General features: G+C 46.7%; 2 protein-coding genes across 3 annotated transcripts in view; both read right to left on the bottom strand.

Annotated features, from left to right (window-relative positions):
• Positions 1-1,735: 1,735 nt before the first annotated feature.
• Positions 1,736-8,662, bottom strand: LOC137914028 (H-2 class I histocompatibility antigen, Q10 alpha chain-like). The gene is made up of 7 exons (XM_068757647.1): positions 8,468-8,662; positions 6,759-7,025; positions 6,132-6,410; positions 4,559-4,861; positions 3,571-3,675; positions 2,404-2,635; positions 1,736-2,143 (listed from the first exon to the last, which is right to left on the bottom strand). Exons 1-6 carry the CDS (start codon positions 8,607-8,609, stop codon positions 2,409-2,411), a joined length of 1,323 nt encoding a protein of 440 aa, XP_068613748.1. The 5' UTR covers positions 8,610-8,662; the 3' UTR covers positions 1,736-2,143; positions 2,404-2,408.
• A 9,523-nt stretch (positions 8,663-18,185) lies between these two features.
• LOC137914035 (protein odr-4 homolog) overlaps positions 18,186-25,124 on the bottom strand; it is a 6,985-nt gene continuing 46 nt past the window's right edge. The window contains exons 1-13 of one of the 2 annotated variants that reach the window (XM_068757656.1): positions 24,893-25,124; positions 24,507-24,623; positions 24,154-24,246; positions 23,668-23,774; positions 23,565-23,601; positions 23,090-23,233; positions 22,916-23,011; positions 21,813-21,857; positions 21,615-21,734; positions 21,440-21,542; positions 19,567-19,770; positions 18,656-18,709; positions 18,186-18,279 (exon numbers count right to left, since the gene is read on the bottom strand). The exon at positions 24,893-25,124 is cut by the window's right edge and continues 46 nt beyond it. In XM_068757656.1, coding sequence (XP_068613757.1) covers positions 18,209-18,279; positions 18,656-18,709; positions 19,567-19,770; positions 21,440-21,542; positions 21,615-21,734; positions 21,813-21,857; positions 22,916-23,011; positions 23,090-23,233; positions 23,565-23,601; positions 23,668-23,774; positions 24,154-24,246; positions 24,507-24,623; positions 24,893-24,991 — 1,290 coding nt within the window. In that variant the 5' untranslated portion in view covers positions 24,992-25,124 and the 3' untranslated portion in view covers positions 18,186-18,208. Of the gene's footprint in view, positions 18,280-18,655; positions 18,710-19,566; positions 19,771-21,418; positions 21,543-21,614; positions 21,735-21,812; positions 21,858-22,915; positions 23,012-23,089; positions 23,234-23,564; positions 23,775-24,153; positions 24,247-24,506; positions 24,624-24,892 lie in introns of both variants that reach the window. The other variant, XM_068757655.1, reaches the window with a different exon arrangement.

Below are 25,124 nucleotides of genomic sequence, written 5' to 3'. Positions count from 1 at the left end.
TCGAGCGGCGGATGTGTTTGCTCTGCTGTCCTGTTGGCAGTGAGATTATTATTTCTGGAAGGTTGAAGAGGCGTGTGGGCCGTTCACAGCCACTGCCCTCCCCTGATCGTGGCTGCTGCTTTAGGTGGAAATTCCTCTGTTTCATATTGTTTGTGCTGACTGTTATGGTGCCTTATGTTAATCAGTGTTAATAATTGTTGTTAAACCGATACCAATTTTGAAGACACAGCTGTATGTCAATCTGAGAATAAACTGTGTGAACCGGACCCGCTCTCTGCCTGTGTGGAATGAATCGAACCTGTGTCCCTGGAGTAGGGATACGCGCACCAGTACAATTCAGGAGAGATAATTCCTCCTAGATAATTCCCAGGAGTAAAATTCCCTGGGTGGCGTTGTCGCAACCAAAACTCCATCAACCTGTCACATTTTCAGATGACAGTAATTACGGGGCAGAATGGTGGCGCAGTGATTAGCGCCGCCGCCTCACAGCAAACAGGTACTGGGTTCGATTTCCATTCTGTGTGGCCCCGCAATGCGCTGGTGACACATCCTGGGAGTACCCCGCCTCTCGCCCGTAGTCAGAAGAGACGATTGTTTCATGTACAAGAAGATGTTATTTTATTTTACTTCTATTGAAACAGGTAAGTTAATTGAGAACTAATTCTCATTTGGAACATGAGCCAATCAGAGATTGCAGACCCCGCCTCCAATAGACTATTCGATCTTGTGAGACAGTAAACAGGGCTTCCGGATCAGAGGGGCCAAACCTGCTCTAGCTTGCTGCTCCGGAACGGGAAAAGATACAACTACAACTGTAACATATATGAAACCAGAATGAACTATGAGTGTTCACACCAAATCTGAAGTCTCTAGCTCCAGAATTGAGGTCAGGATGGACTCCTGAAAAATGCAGATTTTAGAACGAAAATTAGCTCTCAGATCCGGATTGTGATCCGGATTCGGCCGAAATTAGTCATGGTCATAGACCTTTAAGGAGTACTTATGTGTGATTTTTTTTCAGATCCATACCGCCATGCGTTTTGAAGAAATTAAGAAAAGTGCCCTATCTCGCAATGTTAAAGAATCCTTTAAAAACATTCTAGAATCTGGATCCAGACAGACAGACAAACAGACCCAATTGCAATACCCTTGCCTCCCCTTCGGCGAGGGTAATAAAGACTCCACAAAGAAAGGCCCCCAGCCGGATTTGAACCTGCGACCTCCATCCAAAACGCAGGATGGCTGTTATCAGTCTGACTATCAGGAACTGTATCATTTCTGTCACTGAACGCAGCAGACTTACATGCGATTTTAGTTTTATAGATTGGAGACAGAGCAACGAGACTGGGAATATTCACGGAATTGGAGACGGACCAATCGGACTGGGAATATTCATGGGATTGGAGACGGAGCAATCGGACTGGGAATATACATGGGATTGGAGACGGATCAATCAGACTGGGAATATTCATGGGATTGGAGACGGAGCAATCGGACTGGGAATATTCATGGTATTGGAGACGGAGCAATCAGACTGGGAATACTCATGGGATTGGAGACGGAGCAATCGGACTGGGAATATTCATGGTATTGGAGACGGAGCAATGAGACTGGGAATATTCATGGTATTGGAGACGGAGCAATGAGACTGGGAATATTCATGGTATTGGAGACGGAGCAATGAGACTGGGAATATTCATGGTATTGGAGACGGATCAATCAAACAAGAAACAGGTGGAAAATGTGGGATTTTATTGTAAAGCAGAACTTTCTGTCTAAAGAAAGGAACCAGCAGGACGACTTCAGCCTTCGTCTCGTTAACAACACAGGAAGTGATTGTGATCCGTGAACAGACAGGAAGCACTGGGGGAGGGGCGGAGTCCAGGAGGAACAAAGACACGCCCGTTTACTCCGACACCTCCGGATGAAGACAGTCTTAAAGATCCTGTTTGGCGTCTCCAGAGAAGAGAGACGAGAACAATCCCCGAAATATCTAAATGACACCGTTTAGACTCTAATCAATAAGTATCGATCACTGGATCCTCGTCGCTGATGTCTTTGATCGGATCGGGTTCTGGTGAAGACCCGGTGGACTCCAGTTCAAACAGGACGATGTGGGGACACCGCTCCTTGTCCCAGAACCCTGCGGAGACAGAACCAACAGAACTGAGCAGAAACGCCACGAAGCCACACCCGAACCCGATCAGTCCACCTTAAATGTCCAGGTGGACTCATTGTCTTTGTCCAACAACCTCAGATCCCTTCAGGTGAAACCGCTTCACCTTTTGTTGGGGAAAAGACACCAAAGGACAAAGACTATCTTGTCTCACAAGTCTGACAGAGAATAATCTCCCCGTGTCAGAAGGTTCTTCTACACATAGTGTCCCACACGAAGACACTCACTGCGTTCATTCTGTCCTTGTCCCAACGCCCTCCGGCTGGATGATGACCTCCGGCTGCGTGTCCACCTCCGGCTGCATGCTCACCTCCGGCTGCATGTCCACCTCTGGCTGCATGTCCACCTCTGGCTGGATGACGACCTCTGGCTGCATGTCCACCTCTGGCTGCATGTCCACCTCTGGCTGCAGTCTCTTCGTGAGCTCAGCGCTGTCCTCAGAAGGTGGACGAGGTTTACCTGGATAACAAAGACGCATCATTCCACCGCTCACGGTTGCAGGTGAACGGATGCGAGTGGATCACCAGCAACACTCCATCAAACAAAAGTAGCTGCTGCTAAACAGAGGAGACGAAGAACGGGACGTCCTCCGAAAGGAACCGGGGACAGTTTAACGCTTGTGTTACAAAAAAAGTCCAATTCATGACCCTTCAAGTGGACAAAATGTCCACCTGTAAAATGTAATATTTTTCCTGACCTCATTCTGGACCTGATCCAGTTGGAGAGATAGACACCCCCCCCCCCTGCGTGTCAAACTCCATAAACATTGATAAATAATCAACTGAGATATTGAGGAAAATATTTTGAATCTCCATTGACTGCAATATTAACAAATAGTTCCAAGTGATCCAGAATCCAGGATCTCTTCTGGATCATCACCGAAATGTAATCATCTGTCCCTGGAAACATTCCCGACAAATCCTGGAAACTTCATCCAGATCCGTCCAGAACTTTTTGAGTTATCTTGCTAACAGCCGGACAGACAAACGGCGGTGGGAAATATGGGTTTTCAAATTTAAGCCCAAATTACCCCCCTTTCAAAAATCACCCCTCTGTGACCTTTTCTTGGACACTATGTAGAACAAATGGACATTTTTGTCTCAAGGGTCGTGGACAGGTTAAACACGGATTACACAGTCAAATTATGGACGTTGAGATTTTGTGACTCCGCCTCACCAAAGAGGACGGTGGTTGTCCTGGAGGGAGCTTAGAATTTCTGAAATGGACTAAACTGTCCAGGAGTTACTCAAGGGTCAACACAGCACGACTGTCTTCCCTGGTCCGTCATCGTGGTTCTGGACTCTGAAGCTGAAACCACCTCCTGTTTGCTTCATCAGGTCAAAGTGTCCAATCAAAGCCAGGAGACAGAGACTGGTTCTGTCTGGGTCGCTCACCTGTCCTCTGTTTGTACAGCTTGAATCCAACGGCAGCCGTGAGGACGAGAAGAACCGCTGCAGTGATGACGATGATGATGATGGCGTTCACATTAGTGGGTTCCTCTGGAGAGCAGAAAACAACAAGTCAGAGAACAACGTCCATGTCCCAACAGAACCGTCCTGCAGACGGACACCACCTGGTTGGTGGTCCTGCCGTCCTCTTTAGGTGGTTTCATGTCCACCTGTCCACAGGAGGACGGTCTGTGCTGCTTTCTGTCCTGATGTTGGTTCCAGTCTCAGGGAGACTCGTCCAATGTTCTAATGTTCTGACAGAGGTTTGACTTTAAAACTAGAAACTTCTGAAAACTGAAATGGATCCAAAATACTTTTTCTCCAACTCCAGACCGAAACCTCCGAAGCGCTGGAACGCTGCGTCGCTCTGCTGAGACTGGACAGTCCCACAGCTCTGTGGACCTGTCCTCATGGAGAATCCTGCTAACAAGCAGATCCAGGTCCAATCAGAACCTCCTCCACGGTTCTGGATCATCCTGCTAACAAGCAGATCCAGGTCCAATCAGAACTTCCTCCGCAGTTGTGGATCATCCTACTAACAGATCCAGGTCCAATCAGAACCTAATCCGCGGTTCTGGATCATCCTGCTAACAGATCCAGGTCCAATCAGAACCTCCTCCGCTGAGGACATGAACTGACTTTACTGACATCGTCCTGCATGAATGAAAGCCCAGTGGACATCGGACCGCCACCACCAACAGAACTATCACTGATTCAAAGGCTTCCGTCTTCTGTGCAGGTACTGGGTTAGGGTTCTGGTACCGTTGTCTGGGTCCCGGGTGGCTTATTGATTATCTGAACTCTAAAGTTACACAGAAAACAGCAAACGACAATAAAAGAAACAAAACTTCTGTCCAACTCTTCAAACCCATGATCTGGACCATCAGAGAGACAGAAATGTGTCCCCACCTTCACCCCCTGATCCCAGTCTCACCCCAGTTGGTCCAGATCTTTCCTTTGTCCAGTCTGGTGACCAAGTCGTCCTTCACACCGAAGAGCTGGAACACACAGTCGTACCTCCTCCAGTCTTCAGCCGCCGCCGATGAAAGGTTCAGGTCCACACTCATCTGGAAGGTTCCGTCATGGTTGGGGAGGATCTCTCCGTGCTCCACCTCCTCATGAAGCTCCTCCCCATCCTTCCTCCAGAAGAGAGCGGCTCTGTCTGGGTAGAAACCTGTAGCGAAGCAGCTGACGGGAGAGGAAGGAGTCTTCTGGAGGAGAAACACTGAGGGGAGCTCTGGAGGAGGAGACAAAGACACGTTAGAGAGCGGAGCTCTGGAGGAGGAGACTAAGACACGTTAGAGAGGAGAGATCTGGAGGAGGAGACAAAGACACGTTAGAGAGGAGAGATCTGGAGGAGGAGACAAAGACACGTTAGAGAGGAGAGATCTGGAGGAGGAGACAAAGACACGTTAGAGAGGGGAGATCTGGAGGAGGAGACAAAGACACGTTAGAGAGGGGAGATCTGGAGGAGGAGACAAAGACACGTTATAGAAGGGAGCTCTGGAGGAGACAAAGACACGTTATAGAAGGGAGATCTGGAGGAGGAAACAAAGACACGTTAGAGAGGGGAGATCTGGAGGAGGAGACAAAGACACGTTATTGAGGGGAGCTCTGGAGGAGGAGACAAAGACACGTTAGAGAGGGGAGCTCTGGAGGAGGAGACAAAGACACGTTAGAGAGGGGAGCTCTGGGGGAGGAGACAAAGACACGTTAGAGAGGGGAGCACTGGAGGAGGAGACAAAGACACGTTAGAGAGGGGAGATCTGGAGGAGGAGACAAAGACACGTTAGAGAGGAGAGATCTGGAGGAGGAGACAAAGACACGTTATAAAGAGGAGCACTGGAGGAGGAGACAAAGACACGTTATTGAGGGGAGCTCTGGAGGAGGAGACAAAGACACGTTAGAGAGGGGAGATCTGGAGGAGGAGACAAAGACACGTTATAGAGGGGAGCACTGGAGGAGGAGACAAAGACACGTTAGAGAGGAGAGATCTGGAGGAGGAGACAAAGACACGTTATAAAGGGGAGCACTGGAGGAGGAGACAAAGACACGTTATTGAGGGGAGCACTGGAGGAGGAGACAAAGACACGTTATTGAGGGAAGCTCTGGAGGAGGAGACAAAGACACGTTCGAGAGGGGAGCTCTGGAGGAGGAGACAAAGACACGTTAGAGAGGGGAGCTCTGGAGGAGGAGACAAAGACACGTTAGAGCAGGGAGATCTGGAGGAGGAGACAAAGACACGTTAGAGAGGGGAGCTCTGGAGGAGGAGACAAAGACACGTCATCAGGAGTCACTGTTGTCGCCAGAGACACTGAAACGACGCAAATAAACCTCAGAGGAGAGGAGGCGACAAAAGAAGGGAGGAGCAGAGGAGAAGAAGACTGAAGGAGAGAGGAGGAGGACAGAGAGGTAAAGGACAGAGTGTGTCTCTGTGTGTGGGTCAGAAACAGCAGAGGAACATGAAGGTTGCTGGTTTGAAACTCCACCAGGTGATGTGCTTCTACCTGTTCTCAGCAGAGAGCTCCTCCCATACTCCAGATACTTCCTCCCCCACTCAGGACACTCCTGGGTGAGGTAATGCTTGTAGTATTCCATCAGAGCTCTATCATGATCACATCTGTGTTTGGTGATGACAGCCTGAGGACTGGGAGCGATCCATGTCTCCGTCTTCAGGTCCAGGACGATGAAGTCTTCTCCATTATAACCATGCTGATTAAAACCAGTGACCTCTCCAGTCTCATCGTCCCACTCACAGCCAATCAGCTGCTGGACAATGTGAACACCTGAGAGAGAGACAGACTCCAGTCATCGACCTGGTCCTCACTGGAACCAGCAGACCCAGCAGAACCAGCAGAACCAGCAGAACCAGCAGAACCAGTCTGTGTCCCGGAGCTTTAGAAACCCAGCAGTGATGCAAAAGCGTTCCTGCAGAGGTGTGTGTGTGTGTGTGTGTGTGTGCGTGTGTGTGTGTGCGTGTGTGCGTGTGTGTGTGTGTGTGTGTGTGTATGTGTGTGTGTGTGTGTGTGTGTGAGCGTGTGTGTGTGTGTGTGCGTGTGTGTGTGTGTGCGTGTGTGTGTGTGTGTGTTTACTTCCTACAGCATGAACACAACATTTAATAAACACAAACAAACCTTCTGATTGGTTGAAGCGCTTCCTTAAAGTTTCCATGTTGAATTTGTTCCGTTCTTGGTTCCCCACACCGTTCCCCGTCTCTCGGGTCCAGTACTCTGGATCCTCTGCTGTGACTTTGTCCATCCAGTCCTGTTTGGGTTCTGCTCTCTTGGTCTTACTGTCATAGTGAACCATCTGGACGTCATCGATCAAACCAACGGACACAAACTCCGGGAAGTTTGAGACTCCAGAAGACGCCGTCTCGAAATACTTCAAAGAGTGAGTCTCTGAAAGAAAAACCAGAATCACGATCTGAAGGTTGAACCTGTTTCCACCTGATGACATCACTTCCTGCTCTCCACTCACACCTGAACCTGTGACCGATGACAACTTCTGGTTCTGATCACAGGTTTGAACTCTGAGGCTCCTGCAGCTGAAACCCAGCAGAACTTCTTCTTCTATGGTTTCACAAAGTCGCGCTGGTCATTTTCCACCATCAGCTGATAACTGGCATCATTTTCAAGGCCAGATGTCGGAGAGTTTGTGAATTAAAACGGTTTGACCCTAAAGATTTGGGTTTCAGCACCACAACAAATAAAGTTGTGACCCGGTCCCGAAACACCGTCAGGTCCTGATGGGCAGAACCTGCAGAACCCAAAGCCTGTTTCACTCACAACAGATTTTGTGATGAATATTTCTCATTAATATTGATACATTTAATATTTGAAGGACACGGTTCTATATAAGAAAGAACGCCAGTCTAACATCGGTTATAACAGCAGTTATAACACCAGTTATAATACCAGTTATAACACCAGTTATAACACCAGTTATAATACCAGTTATAATACCAGTTATAATACCAGTCTAACACCAGTTATAACACCAGTTATAACACCAGTTATAACACCAGTTATAATACCAGTTATAATACCAGTTATAATACCAGTCTAACATCAGTTATAACACCAGTTATCACACCGGTTATAACACAAGTTATAACACTAGTTATAATATCCGTTGGATTCAGAGCGGATTCTGATCCTCTGACGTTCCAACATTCCCTCCATCATCAGCTGACGTCTCTTCCTTCTCGTCCTGGTTCTAACAGTTGGTTCTGTTCAGGTATCAACAGGAAGGTTCTCTGATTTGTTCTCTTTGAGTTCTGACACTTCCATTGTTGTTCTCCTCAGAACCTCCGCCGTCGTCTGAAGACGTGGACGTCCTGTTTCTGTGTCACGTCCAGAATGCTGAACAAATCCGTCCCCTGCTCATAGTTCGGTGTGGAAACCGTGCGGTCCAGTCCATGCTGGGTTCTGAGGCTGACACGGGTCAGAACCCATCCAAACGGATCAGGACATTTGTCAGCTGGAGAATAAAGCTGTCCACTCTCTGGTGGACAAACTCTATCATGAAGACGCAGCTTGGAAACCATCTCTAAACTGGTTTGTTGCTGGACCTCAGCAGAACCACCGACCGACACCAGCACACCTCCGTCATCAGGTCCGATGTCCGTCTGAGCCGGAGGTTCTGAACCCATCAAATTAAAGAGGACAAAGAAGGAAGAACTACCTCTGTCCTCCTGTCCCATTTGGACCTGAAGTAAATGGACTTTACAGGAAGAACTTTAAGATGACGGGTCGGTACCGTTTGGACATTTCTAGACTCCTAACATGTCAGGAAGTACAACAACAGAACCGTCAACCCAGAGAGCAGGATAGAAACTCACCTCCCACCGCCCCAGGTACACCTGTACCCAGAACCAGAACCAGAACCAGAACCAGAACCGAGGTCTTCATCGTGAACTGTCCCATCTGCAGCTCAAACAACAGAACAGCCACAAGATTCTTTAAAGCTTCCAGTCCGACCATCAAGGGTGAAGTGAGGACAAAACACGAGAGGAGCGGACTTCCCCGTCCGTCTGAGCCAATCAGGATTTAGTCTGAGCCAATCAGAATTTAGTCTGAGCCAATCAGAATTTAGTCTGAGCCAATCAGAATTTAGTCTGAGCGATGACGTCGCTTGTTACTCGGCAGAACTGTCACAGGTTGTGAATCAAAAGCGAAAGTAGAATGGATCTTATTTTAAGCTGCGTCAGAGTCTTTGTTTGAGCGTCTCAGCAGGTTCTGAGTTCTGGACGCTGAAAACTTCTGGACCGACAGAAACGTGAGCCGCTGTTGATGTTTGATCCGGATGCTGCTCCGCTTTCTGCTCCACTTTCACTGCGCTCATGTTCCTGGTAGAGTCAATGCGGAATAATAAAAGTCCCACCTTGAGTTCTTCAGCTGAGACAACAGAACCCATGATCAGAACAGGGTCCATCTTTACCTGACAGGTTCTGCTGTTGGTGACGTCGAGGCTCGACCTGCTGGTCGTTACCTGAGCTCATCATTTAGTTTCAGTCAGGAAGTAAATGTTATTTATATATTATATATTATTCATAGATCACCTTCACAGACAACAAGCCACAAAGTGCTTCACAAGGAGAAGACAGCCTCCACGTGGCCTCCGCATGTCGCTGTTAGGTTTCTCCTTTTTCCCCGGTTCTTTTATTATATCTCGTGTTGGAGGTGTTTATTCAATAATGAGTCAGGATTATAAAACGAATCAAGTTTACTGAAGGTTTTCAGTAAGTACAAAGCTGGTAAGGAAACACAGCGCTGGACTCTCCTACAGACGGGGGGGGGGGGGGGGGGGGGGGGCTCTGTAGAAGAGTCCCGAATGTTCTACGGCAGTGATCTTTATAGTGGCCGTCAAAACACCCTCCTCCTGGGATGGGCCGTTAGGGCCCTGACTTATTCCCACCATGTATCAGTTACAATGTGATGCTTTATATGTGATTAATCTATGTGTGTGATTATTACAAAGTATGTAGAGATAAAGAAACTAAGAGTGTTTGTGCACCCTGTGTATTGTGAGCGTGCTGCAGAACTCAAATATCTAACAGTCCCCCTGCTGAGGTGGCCCGAACGGGTCACCTCACTAACCTATATGTGACCTATATGTTCACTCCCTGACCAGATCCGTGGCGCCCACCCCCCCAAGGGCGTTAACTTGGACCCCGAACCTGGCCAGCAGAGAGTGTGTGCAGACAAAATGGAAATCACTAACAATAATATGTTCACAGCGTAAACGCGGGAGCTAACCCCCCCCTACGGGCCCCAAAGGGGACCCCTCAAAGCTTGCATAGCAAGGAGCTGTGGTAACTAATACAGATTACCAACCCTAATACCCCCACAGCCCCTCACATCAGCAATGAACACAACATTATTAAAATCCCCCCATTAACCTGCAAGCAAACAGCGTTATCATGTATTAGCATTAACACCAAAGCGTGAAACGTAGACCCAGACCCCGATCACAGTCGGTCCTCTTCTCCCGGATCTCCAGGCACGATGAAGTCCAGCCTGTAGATCATGCACTAGAATGATCGCATGTTTATTGCGAGGTATGTCCTACATCAGTTGCCGTAGGTTCGTGCTGCGCATGCTCGGGTTCTAGTTTATGGTCTTGTTGTTGTAAAAGCCACGCACGGGAGTAAGAGGCAATAAAGACGTGTTACCGAAAATAAGTATCTGTTCTCATTGCACGAACATTCTACATGGTGTCAGAAGACGTTTCGGACCTGCCGACCGTGAGTTGTTGTTTTTTATGTGAAGGAAAGAACAGAAGAAGACAGTTAATCGTCTTAACCGTGCTTGTTAAGTATGGCGGAGGGATTCCGAAGACCCGACCCCCTTGTGTTCGAGGGAGACATTGCCGAGAAATGGCGTATTTTCGAGAGGGAATACGACATCTTCATCGAGGCGGCGCACACAGATAAACCTGCTAAAACGAAGGCGTATATCCTCCTCAGTCTCGCAGGAGCGGAAGCTACAGAACGGGAGCGTTCATTTGTCTACGCAGCAGAAATTAGGGCGCCAGGCGACGATGGCGCTGTCCTCGTTCCCGCCGAGTCCCATGAAGATCCGGAGTGTCTCAAACGCAAGTTTCGAGATATGTGCAACCCGCAACACAATAGGACGATGGAAAGGCACAAGTTTCACACCCGAAATCAGAGACCAGGTGAGACAATTGACCAGTGGCGGGCGGTGCATTTTACACCTAGGCCTTCAGTGAAGTCCTACTTAGTCCGACTTGAATAAATACCCCTAATAATACCATCATTTATGACACCACTGCTTTAGAAATAATGTACAAACACACACTTACGCACTAATGGGTGTTGCATCACCTCAATCGTGTACAACACAGGATATTTTTTCCGGAGCATTTAAAAATCAATAAACTGCATCAGCAATTAAAACTTACCACTATACGTGGTACTATCAAAGTTATAAATAAAAGGGAATTTTTCCAAAGCGTTTTAAAGTCCACCATGAAGCTTTAAATTGCGAACTTGCAGTTTAATATAAGAAAGACTGCAACACAACGTGTTGTACTTCCACTACAATCACACAGCTGCACCGGCGCACCACATTATTCACACACATTGCATTTACAGTATATCTGTGATTTTATTTCGTTATCATGTTAAATAAATAAAATGTTGGTACTCACCAAAACGGCTGTCCCGTTTGAAAACAAAATCCATTCTCCTTTCTTAAAGTTCCTAAATCCAGTGTTGCTCCAAACATTAAATCGATCCCTTGCAAACAAAAGGCATTCCCAGCAGAACAATTTGCTGCGACTCTCAGAAGCTGTAACCAAAAGTTTGAAGCCTGGAAGCGGCGTACAAATCCTTTCCCCACCCGGGACAGGTTAGCTAGCTCCGGAGCTAGCTTGAAGCTAGCTCTCCCGAGCCGAAGCTAGTAGCTTCTCTGTAAAGGTCCGTCTTGAAAATGGCCTTTCAAGAATATCCACAACCAAATACACATTTTCCCCTCCTTCGGCCATTGTGGGTTAAAAGCGCAGGAATAATTGTGGTTTTATCTTCGGTCGGTCGCGCTGTACTGGTGCCATCAGCTGATGACGCAATATGCCTAGCGCTGCCCTCTCACACGGAGTATCCAATCACAGGCAGGAAGGCCTTACTTTCACCAACTCGTGATCTGATTGGCTATCGCAACTGTCTATCAACTCTAAGAGCCAATCACAGGACGCGTTATTGAGTTGTGACGTGAGACAAGCAGGAAGGACTTGCTTCACCAACTCGTGATCTGATTGGCTATCGCAACTGTCTATCAACTCAACTCTACGAGCCCGTTCACTCACACAACACAGACGGCAAGCAGCGCTGATTCTGAAGGTCTCGGATGGATAGTATTTGCCACTGGTACTATGAAATCCGCCTGGCAACACAAGCTAGCTGAATTCTGATTGGATAAAAACTCTCACCTAAAAATACATCACTGTAATATAATATAACATGAATGTGAAGAATATATATATATATATACATAAAATTAAATTGATTTTATCATAAATATGATCATGTATTCTTGATTTCTGGTTATGTTAGGCAAGCAGAGAAGGCCTTGCATGCCCTGACCGCCCGCCACTGCAATTGACTCATTCATAAGCGATTTGAAGATCAAGGTGAAAAGTTGTCGTTTTGGTGAGCTGACAGAAGAGCTAATCTGTGACAGGATCGTGTGTGCAATCACTAATGACAGCGTTAGGAAGGCCCTGTTACGGGACAGCGATTCGACTCTCCACAAAGCCGTCTCAATCTGCCGCGTTTACGAGGTGACGGAGGAAAACACGAGAGCCCCGGCGAAGCAGACGTTCACCGTGGATGCGCTACAGCGAAAGTCCACCAGAGGGCAGCACAGACCGTGGAATAGTCGAGAAGCCACACAGCCCATCTTGAACTGCAATAATTGTGGTGGCAGCCATCCAGCGCAAAGGGAGAAATGTCCAGCATTTGGCCAGCAATGTCAGCAGGATGAACCATGACAAGAAACGCTGCAAATCAAGGCTAGCGAGTCACAATCCAGAAAAAAGAGGCTTCACAAAGAGAAACTACTCCAGAAAACCAGTTCATCAGGTGGAGGTAGAGCAGTCTGAGCAGGCTGACACTGATGACACTTTGTATGTTGATGGAGTATCTGTGAACACAGTGGATGATCCGGCACAGGACCGAGACGAGGGTTTTGTCACTCTGCATGTGAACGACAAACCGATTGAAATGAAAATTGACACAGGAGCAAAGTGTAATGTCATGGCAAAAGACACTTTCCAACAGATTTCAGGAGGGAACATCATCCCATGTGGCAAGAACACGAATCTAGTGGCTTATGGAGGCTGCAAAATTGAAACTGCAGGCCTCATCACTCTGTCTTGTCATTTAGATGGAAAACAACAGACGCTATCGTTCTTCCTTGTAGAGCGTGATGTTACACCACTCTTGGGGTTCCGCGCATGTATGCGTCTAAATCTTGTTACCCTCAGCCCTCATGTTCATCAGGTCAGTGCAGAGACTACAACAGACTTTGTCAAACACATTAAAGAGCAATACCAGGATGTGTTCAGTGACGAACTGGGAGAGTTGCCGATAACGTATTCCATGACGTTGGATCCAGCTGTGCAACCAGTTGTACGTCCAGCGCACCGCATTCCCTTAGCAATGCAGGATCGTGTGAAAGCTGAACACGACAAGATGACGAACAAAGGAGCCATCATCCCCGTCTCTGAGCCCACGGACTGCGTTTCAGCAATGGTAGCGGCACATCAAAGAGACAAAGAGGAAGTAAGGCTGTGTATTAACCCCAAGGACTTGAACACTGCTTTAAAGAGACCCCACTATCCGATGCGTAGCGTGGAGGAAGTCGCCACCCAAATGTCAGGTGCAACCTTGTTTTCAGTGCTCGATGCAAAGAATCCTTTTTGTCAGATCAAGCTAGATCAGAAGTCATCCAGGTTAGCGACATTCAGCACACCTTTTGGACGCTATCAGTTTCTCAGGATGCCGTTTGGCATAAACGCAGCAAGCGAAGTTTTCCAGCGCTCAATGGAACAACTGTTCGCTGGCTATCCATGTGCTATTATAGTTGACGACATACTCGTGGGAGGTTGTGATGCTGCTGAACATGATGCAAATCTGAAGAAGGTGCTTGACCGCGCACGAGAGATCAAACTCAGACTCAACCCGCAAAAGTGCAAGTTTCGTCTAGATCAGGTTTGCTATGTAGGTCACATCTTCACAAAGGAAGGTCTTAAAGCTGACCCCACGAAGACTGAAGCCATCACGAACATGCCAGTCCCAGGATTCTCTGGCAGTGCAACGTTTCCTTGCTATGGTGAACTATTTGGGGAAATTTATTCCAAATCTGAGCAACATCGCAGCGCCGCTCAGACAGCTCCCTCATAAAGACGCTGCATGGTGCTGGCCCCCACAACACCAACAAGCATTCGACCATCTCAAGCCATGCTTATCCAGGTCACCGGTTCTGTCATACTTTGATGTGAAGAAGCCGGTGACACTAACCTGTGATGCATCTTGTTATGGACTTGGCGCAGCATGTATGCAAGATGGAAAGCCTGTCGCGTATGCATCTCGGACTCTTTCAGACACGGAAACTCGATATGCACAGATCGAAAAAGAACTGCTCGCAGTGGTTTTCGCGTGTACAAAGTTCAAGGACTACATATATGGCAAGTTCACAGTCATTGAAACAGACCACCAACCCCTGGTCACCATCTTAAAGTAGCCGATCCACACAGAGGATGCTACTTCGTCTGCAAGCCTTCGACATCACTCTGGTATACAAGAAGGGTAAGCGCATGTACCTTGCCAACACCCTGTCACGTGCTCCAACCCGCACTGATTCCCAGACGACAAGTGCACATAATTTGTTTGATGTAATGTCTGTGAGCTTTATCTCAACGGCCAGGCTCGAGGAACTCAGAGCACACACAGCAGAAGACCAGGTGCTCCAGACCCTCAGCAACGTGATCCGGAATGGATGGCCTAACAAGGAACGCCAGGCACCTCTCTCTGCCCAGCCATACTTTCCTTACAGAGATGAGTTGGTAGTGGAGGATGGCACAGTAGTTAAAGGACACAGACCAGTCATTCCTAACGCATTGCAAAAGGAGTACATCCAAATTATGCACGGAGGTCACCCAGGCATGGAAGCGACGAAAAGCAGAGCCAGAAGAACAGTATTTTGGCCCAGTTTGAACAAAGACATTGTAAACAAGCTGCTGTCTTGTGCGGTTTGTAACAGTACACGTCCGCACCAACAGAAAGAACCACTGAAACCACATCCTGTACCTGCTCTACCCTGGTCTACGGTTGCTACCGACATCTTTGAGTGGCATGGACATCAATATTCGGTGCTGCTACTCGTACTCAGGATGGTTTGAGATAGATCTTCTCCGTGACATCTCCTCAGCTACTGTCATCCAAAAGCTGGAAAGACACTTCTCTGTTCATGGTGCACCGCACACCCTGATCTCAGATAATGGTGGACAGTACACAAGCCAGCGTTTCCGGGAGTTTGCGAAACAGCAGCCCAGAGTACCCGCAATCCAACGGACTAGCTGAGCGTGCAGTCCGCAGCGCAAAGCAGCTAATGGAAAGGTCGCACAGAGATGGTTCAGACGTTTTCCTCAATCTGTTGAACATCAGGAACATTCCTCGCGACAACACGCTAGGATCACCGGCAGAACGTCTCATGTCTCGACACACACGCTCAACCTTTCCCGTGGACAACAGTCTTCTAGCACCGGCCCCTAAAAGCAATAAACAGGTCGCTACACAACTCCAACGGAAGAGACTTGTTCAGAAAGGGTACTACGGTGCAGCCTCTCGCAGAAGGTCAGGTCGTCAGACTACAGACCCCCCAGGGATACGACCGCCTTGCAAGGAGCCACGCCCCTACTTCATTCAATCTGAGGGAGGCACCTACAGGAGGAATCGCCGCCACATCCTTCCGGTCAGTGAGCCGTCTCCACCTCCACACGTCGACCCTGATGATCCTTCTTCCCAACCGACTGTTCACGTCGCTTTTCTCAGCCGACGATTCACCGTTCCACCTGTGAGCAACCAAACGCTCCGGCTCGCTCACCAGCCCGGCTGTCGCACGGTGACGCCCCTCATGTGACACGCTCAGGTCGGGTTTCTAGACCGAATCCAAAATATAGAGACTGAACTGAGTGTTGTTGTTTCTTAAAGAAAACAAAGGGTGATGACTGTGTTATAAGGTGTGATAATACGTTGTGTTTTCATGCCCGATATCTCAGTGTTTAATACTGTATGAAAAAAGGGTTCATAGTTTGAAAAGTTATGTTGATGTTTTACAGCCTGAGTGATTTACGTTTTTCAGTGTTTCTCGTACAACATTAGTTAGGTATAGACACATACTTGGTTAAAGCACTGTTAAATATATAAGTTAATAAAATGCTGCTAATTTCATGCAGGAATGTTTACGTTAGAAATGTTTGCATAGATGATGGCAGTACACTTTATTTTATTCCTAGAGGCACAAGCTAGAGGAAGAGGATGTAGATCATGCAGTATAATGATCGCATGTTTATTGTGATGTGTGTCCTACACCAGTTGCCGTAGTTCCGACCGCGCATTCTCGAGTTCCTGGTTCTAATTGACGGTCTTGCTGTAAAGCCACGCACGGGAGTACGGGTTAATAAAGAACGTACTAAAACAGTTTCAGTTCTCCTCTGCCGAGCTCTTCCTCGGCCTCCCCATCCCGACGGAGGGCAAGCCAGATATCAGTTTGGTTCCTCGGTGACAGGTTTCTCTGAACGGTGCATTGACGATGGCGTCAAGTCTGTGATAAGATATTTAGGTGACCAAACGTTTTTCATTATGCAGCCCTGAATCCTTCAAAAGCACCATCATTGGACTTCAGTAAGCCTGGACCTGATTGGGCAGAAGCTGGCACCCACTGCTGACGTGGTTCATCACCTTCTGCTTCGGCTGGGCCACTTGCTCCCTGAGGACACTGGCCGTGGACGCCAGCTCCGTGTTCTGTGTCTTCAGACCCTTGACCTTGTCCTCCAGCCGGGAGATCCTCTCCAGCTTCCTCTTGTGGCATTTGGGCTTTCGTTTTGGTCCTTAAACTTGATTTCACTGTTTCATTTTGTTATAATTTTTTATCTTTATGTATAAGGCTTTCAGGATCACACACGTCTGATTTGCATCATTAATATTAGTCCTGTTTGGCCAGTAGTACTAATTACTATGAGTACTATTATTAGTACTTCAGGTCATGAGTTGTCCTTCGAGACAATATTTCAGAGAGTGTCTGGCTAACAGGCACGTCGGCTCCTTGGCTGCGAGCAGGGCGACAGAGCATCCCGGATTCAGACGCAGCTGCAGCGGAGCCAGCAGGCGGTTCCCTACCGGGAGGCAGCCGGTCTGTGATGGACGCACTCGTACGGATCCAGGTCTGCACCCGGGTCAGCGGGCTGTGACCTCAGTCTCAGCCTCGGTCGGTTGAGATGTTTCCCCACCTCAGAGAAAGGTAAGAGCAGCTTTCCTGCATGACATTTATTGCCTAAATCTTCCACGTAAACCGGATTAATGTGGCTGATTCACATCATCTGTTTATTGAATTGGCATTTCACTTGATCGCATTAAAAACCTCTTTGGTGATATGAGAGTTATGGCATGAGTTTTCGACCTGTCGTAATGAGACATTTTCATGCTGATGTCAAACTACTGTATCTTGTTATAACTGGAAAAAACCGTTCTGGTGCTCTTTTATTGATGATCGTTAGCTGTTGTTCCTTATTCATCGCTATCTCACATGATCGTTAGCTGTTATTCCTTATTCCTCTCTATCTCACATGATCGTTAGCTGTTATTCCTCATTCATCGCTATCTCACATGATCGTTAGCTGTTATTCCTTATTCATCGCTATCTCACATGATCGTTAGCTGTTATTCCTTATTCATCGCTATCTCACATGATCGTTAGCTGTTATTCCTTATTCATCGCTATCTCACATGATCGTTAGCTGTTATTCCTTATTCATCGCTATCTCTCAAACGTTGTTTTCTTTAGCTTGTAAATAAAAGCAAAGAATCCTCCGGCCTCGTTCGGGGGTTTCTATTTGTCTCTGCACCAACATGTAATGTTTTCTTCCCTGGAAAAGCATACTGTAGTTTTAGGGACGTCCCGATCCGAGCTCGTGATCGGAATCGGACATTAGGTACCGATCAGGACTCAGATCTACATGGATCGTTACTTTCATTACTCTTTTATCAGCTCTGGAGTGAAGCTGCGGCAGAGTGAGCCCTCTACTCCGACAGAAACGGCGGCGGGCGCGGCATGATGTCACTTCCTGTGTTGAGCACTGAAGCTCGTCTGTCTGCGGTGTGGAAGTATTCTGACGTGGATGACAGAAACCTTGTGATTGAGGTGCTGCTCATTCTACAATAGTAAAATAGCGAGGGGGAAATGAAATCGGAATCAGAAATAAATCATTGATATTTATAAAAACCTACACTTTATACAAATGTGACAAGCAAACTCTTTATTTGATGGCGTATATTTGTTTATTAAATGTCACTGAGATAGAGCATTGAGGCAGCGGTGGCAAGAAGGGCAACAGCAGTCGCCATGGCAACACCTGAAAGAGAAAGGGTGGAATGAAGCGAGTGTTACAGCTACACCCCATTAGAGCTCCAGGGGTTTAAATACAAAACACATTTATCCATGTAGTATATATGTGATTATTTTAATGCAGCAACTTTTTTAACGGGTCCTGTGAAAAAGTAATAAAGACAAAAACATAAAAAGAACTCCAAACGCAATATAACTACCGTAACTTTGAATAATGGCACCGCATTCCCTTCCGGTGCAGAAAGCGGTCCGTCAGAACACGCAGGTCTTGTGCTCGCTACGCTAACAGAGTTTCATCACGTCCTTGCTTTACCGGGCTGCTCAGGTGACATTGAGAGTCTGTCCGACTCAAATGTAAGCTGATACAATGGAAAGAGTTTTACCAACACATTTGCTTCTTTTGGGCTCCAGTGCTTCCACGGGTCCCACAGTGAGCTCTGGAAACACAAAACACACAATTCATAAACTATAATACGTTAGTAAAACAGCTGCTCAGTGAGGTCTGTCCAACAGAGACCCTTCAGTACCGAGTACCTCAAAGTTGTACCGAGTTATATTCCATGTTCACAAACGTTTTTACGGCAAATGCACGGTTTATTAGTTCCCTTTTCTTGACTCCTACCAAACATTTATTAAAGCTAAAGTGGCTAAATGTTATTACTTTACTTGGCCAGCCTGAGAAAACATGTTTGAGAACATGACACTGGAGCTCAAAAATCTTGCCAAACATGTATTAATATGTCACAGATTTTCTGCTACATCCCGGGATATGTATAAATGTTTACATTTCCATCATTTTATTAGTATTATTTTCTAGCCTAAGAAAAATTACACTGTAAATAAATACTAAAATCAAATTAAAATACATGCACAGTATTGCAACATATAAAATACAGTACCTGTACAGTAACAAGATCTGCCTTCGGGGAAAAAAAGTACTTTGCAAAATCTCCCCTTGTCCGACTCGCTCACCCAGTTAGCATCGCGTCGTGTTTACTTTGTGCTTTTGTGAAAGTTTCATTACAATTTTTAAATACACCCGACTGTTACTGTATTAGAATACAAACATGCTTGTAGGTGTGTGGCAAAGGGTAGTACAGTAGAGGGTTGGTGAATTCATAAAGGTACAAATACACACAAAGCAATAAAATAAATATGGTGCCGCTATTTTGCGTATTTTCACGCATCACGGGGGTCACAGAACGTAACATAGTGATTATTAGCTAATCAGAGATGTCGTCATGTATCATGAACAGCTCGGTCCATTCTGTGCACAGACACACGCTCCCAGTACCTGCCGCAGCACCTCTCTCCAGGATTTGGGCAGGTGATTCCTGAGAGGTATCCAGGTGTTCCTCAGCCACATCAATGTCCAGCATCTCCTTCAGTCTGTCAGTGGCCTCTGCCTTAGCCTCATCACTGAACTGGTAGTCGCACACGCACACCGGCCCACATGAGCTCACTGGGCAGAAGATGCGACGAGGGAGAGCGAATGTATCTGAAGGAGACGAAGAGGCAGAGATGCTGCGAGATGAGCGGCTGAACATTTCAGAGATATTTAGAAATACCGTGGAACCTCTGTTCTCGAACGACTTGGTTTTCGACCAAAACGTTTGTCTAAATTGCCTCAGAAGTAAATGTTCTGCACTTATATACGTAGTGCTCTTTCCACCTTCGCGGTGCTCAAAGCATGAGGCCTCACATTCACCCATTCACACACACATTCATTCATACATTCACACTCCAGTGCTGCCAGACCCACCGGGAGACATTCGGGGTTCAGTGTCTTGCCCAAGGACACTTCGACATGCAGACAGTCAGAGCTGGGATTCGAACCACCGACCTTCTGATCGCTGGACGACCCACTCTACCAACTGAGCCACAGCCGACAGTCAAGCAGATTTTTCAGTACTCGATTACAGAACTAGGCAGGATTGACCGGACGGTTTATTTAACTGTTTTTGGGTTGATAAAGACCCAAACCCACCAAAATAGTGTCATATGTTCCCTTTAAATGGCACGGCTCCAGTATACGGTAGACAGTGATAACGTTTTGGTTCAAATATTCTGACCAGTTTTTGTCTTAAACTCCAGAAATAAAATGATTACAGACAGACAAACATGCTGAATGCAATATTTCTCACTTTACATGCTCAATAAATCTGATTATTGGGCGGAGTCAACATAACAACGTTGTAAACAGTAGCAGAGAGAAGCAAGAGTGATTTAGTCAGGTAGTGAATTTAAGTTGACAAAGTCCACACCTGTCAATCAGCCACAATGATGTGCTCGTCACAATAAGCCAGCCAGCCAGTGGGGGGCGCGGTGCGACGCCTGTGACCGCGGAGAAAATGTTGTTTTGCCTTACGAGAGTAAAGTGTAATTGCACATCCACTCCAGTAGTTGGCAGTGGCGCCCTGATTGTCAGAGTGCGCGCAGGGAGGATTAGCAGAAGAAGAGCGGTTGTAAACAATCTACGGTGGAGAAGAAGAAAGACTTGACTTCCTCATTTTCTGTTGCAGACTAAAAAAAATGGTAATAAAGTTATTCTTTGTTGTAAGTTGATCTATATTTCTTTCTTTTTCATATTTCTTTGTATGTTAATAAGGATACAAGAGCGTTTTTTTTTTCGGGGGGGGGGGGCGAAATGTTTTTTTCTTCCTAGGGGGGGCGCGACAGAAAATAATTGAGAAGCACTGCAATAAGCCAAAGAAAGCCGTAGCCAAATCCCTACATGCCCTCAAAGGCCTCCATTAAAGGACTGTCTGCAGAGGAGCTCGATTCAATCTGAGGAACACGTTCCCGATAAAGCTGCTGCTGCTGCTGCGTTCCTCGACGCGAGCCAGGGGGCGCCGGTGACCGGCTGCTGCGGCTAACGGTGAGAGTCACAAGTCTCTACGCAGCTCAACGCCATCGACACACGTCCTCGTGTGTTTGAGCGAACAAAGCGGCGTGGCCGATGGGGAGGGGAGGGGAACGCGCTTATGATGCGACGTGCTGCTCATGGCGACCCTTTATAATAATGACATCATCTCAGCACGCCAGAGCAGGAAGGAGATGCGACTCTAGACCAGCTGATGCGTATCGAGTCGAAGCTGCAGACGACCATCGGAAACCCGAACCCACCCAGCCCGACGCCCGCCTACCTGCAGCTGTTTGATGTTTGCCTCTGGAGCCGCCCCCGCCCCCGCCCTCCTCTGACATCAGCAGCTCTTCCAGCAGCATCTGGACCCTTGCAGCTACCGTAGACAGCACATCCCTCTTCAGCAGCTTCACACAGAGGCCGGTTACTGTACGGTGGACCCTCCTTCAGCGGCGCAGGTCGGTTCAAAGAGCCATTACCTTTTCAGCCAGTCTGACCTTTGACTTGTTGCTGTGGAGGTAAGCTCTGCTGTGGATTGCACCTCTGACTGACACGCTGCCTCCACACTGCTGGACAACATCTGATAGACTCTGATCATCCTAGTAGACAGAAATCATGGTCCGAGGTGTAATCATACACAATCATATATTTTATACAGTATGCGTAGTATGTCCTACCGGTGAAATGAGCAGTTGAACCGTAAAGGTCTGTCTGTTCCTCTTCTACAGTAAAATATGAAACATAGTGGTTATAAATGTACTCCAGACAATTCAGTATTCATATACTTATATTTTTACCAAGCTTGAATAAATTAGATTAACCAGAAATGTTAACTTACAAAAGTCTTTATTAGACACAGAGAAGTCAGGAGGCCACGTTTGGGAAGCCTCTCATGACCAGAAGATAAATGGATTCAATTCAGTCGATTACAAAGTTTCTGATCCGACAGAACCATGAAGATTCCACAGCAGCATTCTCTCCATCATAAAACGGTGCAACACTGTGAGATCATCAGGTTCTACCGGGACATGCAAAATACTAAATGCTCCATAAAGATCACTTTCACTGCCTGAGCAGAATAAAGAGACGACAAGGCATCGGTGGACTAATACTGATCGATATGCATAGATGATTAGTGGGTCAATACCACACTCACACAGCAGAGAAAGGATTTTGATGCATTTTAAAGAATAACCCTTCATTTAGACATTGGCTGATGACTGAACTGGATGTAAATAAAGTGATTAATAAGAATGGATCTGGATGATATAATCCCAAACAAATGTTTTATTTTCAGCGACGCCAGCTAAAAGACAAGATCATTTCAGTCCACCTCATCTGCACCGACTGACCATTGAACACAAAACAGTTCGAGTTAAAATGGATGTTCCTGTTCTGAGATGCTTGTTAAATTATCGTGTTCAATCCAGACGTGAGCAAATTGATATTTGCTGGACTCGGTGCAAAGCTTGAAGGCGTCTAAACTCTGGTTTTAGTGATGAAATTCATTCCAAGACGGTTGGTTTGAGGAATAGATGCAAGATTTTGAAGCATTAGGCTCAAAAATATTATAATTAATGATAAAACAAAGCACAACAGCCCGTCTGCAAACGACCTCAGAGAGGAAATCAGGTTTTGATTTTAACGATTACTTCCAACCTGCCCTTGAGTAACGATCCAATGACACTGCCAAGTCAGCAATCTTTATGGGGTATATATGCTGTATACACATTTATTTACTTTCCAAAATACTTTCTCGGTGTAATTTGATTTGTACAACCTGTCCGGCGAGCAGCTCGGTGTCGTCTGGAAGCGTTTTCCCTTCAAACAGACAGATTCCGTGCTGAATCTGGCGGGCCCACTCTTTCAGTCCTTCCTGAAACAAACCATGAGCAGGAAAGTTTCACTCCTGCCTTTGCTGAATATTTAAGGTGTTTACAGGATTGAAACAAACCTTAAGAAATGCATCCAGGATCTCTGCAGCACTTCCGTTGCCCGGCAGGGGTACCAGCATATCCACATTTACGCAGCATGACACCATGCTCCAGGAGGAACACACACCGGAGTGGTACTTCCAATCGGCAAGCTTGGCCATACTCTGAAACACCCAAAGCCACTGATAGAACTGACAACAGCTCAATGCTTCATATTTTATATATAAATATCACGCAGCCTGAGAGATCGGTTTCACGTTTGAAACCTCAGTCCCTAAATCACATCCTGTCGAGTGACGAGCCCTCTGATTAGTTGATCTTCTACACCGTTGGAATGTTTTATACAATAAATTAATAATAATTATATTTATATTTATATTTAATAGTTATTTTGAAGCCTATAATGCCACAAATAATTTTAGAGGCTTCAGTGCTTTTTGGGGTCGATGATTCGACTTTAATGGCTGCAGCTGGAAGAAACCATTGTGAACTGACCTTTGGATTTTTGACATCAAAGGTTCTGCAGATTGTTCTGAGATGTGGGTAAAGGATCAGCCACATACAGTAGTAGTAGTAGTAGTAGTATGCAAAAGGATACTTTCTGGTCTTGGGGTTGACGTGCAGTGTGACGCAGTCTGTGATGTCATCATCTGCGGGGTTCCACAGGTATTCTGAAGATATGAGGTTCTCCACTGCAAAAACCAGCTGGAAAAACACAGAATCAGACTCACAGGCACACACATTATAGCGAGCTACTTTAAGGGACTTGTCAATCCCTGCTATACAGATACAATTCAATAATAGAACTCTTAAGACTAAATAGTCTCCACTTTAAGTGACTGTAAAAAGATTTGTTTCCTACAGCTTGATACTGGCAAAATAGATTTCTGCCCAATTTAGCTCCACACTTCAGGGAATAGAGCGTCTGTGTTCTCTTTCATCTACATTTCAATCTATAATTTAAATGAGAAAAACACTCAGATGGCGCAGACCTCCGCCAAGCAGCTCATTCCCCTCCTAATTGGCCTTTCCATAAAACATAAAACCATAAAAACAATCATTACTTCGGTTCACATCATTTCACCTGGCTGAGCGTGGCTACTGTGTCCTTAGCATCTGCATCAGTGATCATAAAGACTCCCAGGACAGCGAGGCCGCCAGGCAGCATCCGAGACACCTGATCAGACATCCGTTAGCTAGTTGAAACTGTAACAAATACATCTATGATGAATAATCTTTCCTGCATTCCTGGTACTCTAGTTGTGCTGTGCAACACCAATAGACGTAAACAATGGCGTGTTCAAAGCCCAGAGATTAGTTCATTTGACTATAAATAATTTCATGGTGAACCGTCCGAGCTTCCAGTAGCAACACAGCACGTTATAACAGAATACACTTCAGTAAAGCCTCAAACATTAAAATCAGGATACGGTCTACCTGGCGAGCATGCTCAGCCACCCACTCCTTGTCCAAAGACTTTCCGGCGGTTGACGCGGACCCCTCCCTCGGGGGCGTCCGGCTTGCCATGATGACATAATCCCTTTGAGAAGAGCTCTGGAATGTTTAGTCATTCATATAAATCACTGTCTGCATGTCGTAGTGAGGATGCAAGACACTGGCCGTCTCCTCCCGGGACCCAGCCAGTCAGCATGTCCTCCGTAAGGGACACTGTCCCCCACAGAGGACGTGCTGACTGGCTGCGTCTCAGGAGGAGACACAAACAAACGGTAAAAATAACATTTACAAGCAGATAGACAGAAGGCTGGCACAACACACAAACAGAAGTCAAATGAGTGATCGATCAAACGGGAGATGAACCTTACCTGTCCAATGAGGAGGCCCGAGACTGGACACGCGTGCGTCGCACCTAGTTTGGACAGGTAAGCCTCCACAGCCTGCTCTACTGCGTATCCACGGCCCATCTCAAAGCACGGAGGTGATGCGTCACACAACAACTACAAAGAGCACAACTTCAAAGGAATGCATGCACTGTTTTACCCAATGACGTCGCTACATAAATGAAAGTAACAAGGCTTAGTTGTGTTCAAAGAAAAG

This window comes from Brachionichthys hirsutus, unplaced genomic scaffold (assembly GCF_040956055.1).
Source record: "Brachionichthys hirsutus isolate HB-005 unplaced genomic scaffold, CSIRO-AGI_Bhir_v1 contig_261, whole genome shotgun sequence".
Classification (NCBI taxonomy): domain Eukaryota; kingdom Metazoa; phylum Chordata; class Actinopteri; order Lophiiformes; family Brachionichthyidae; genus Brachionichthys; species Brachionichthys hirsutus.
Note: the sequence above shows the minus strand (reverse complement) of the source record. Positions and strands in the feature narration are given on the sequence as shown.

Coding starts and splice junctions, on each gene's coding strand:
- LOC137914028 (XM_068757647.1), bottom strand. CDS start 8,609: ATGGTCGGACTGGAAGCTTTAAAGAATCTTGTGGCTGTTCTGTTGTTT. Junction 4,862..6,131: donor GAGCTCTCTGCTGAGAACAG/GTAGAAGCACAT, acceptor CTCCTCCTCCAG/AGCTCCCCTCAGTGTTTCTC. Junction 2,636..3,570: donor GCTGTACAAACAGAGGACAG/GTGAGCGACCCA, acceptor TTTGTTATCCAG/GTAAACCTCGTCCACCTTCT.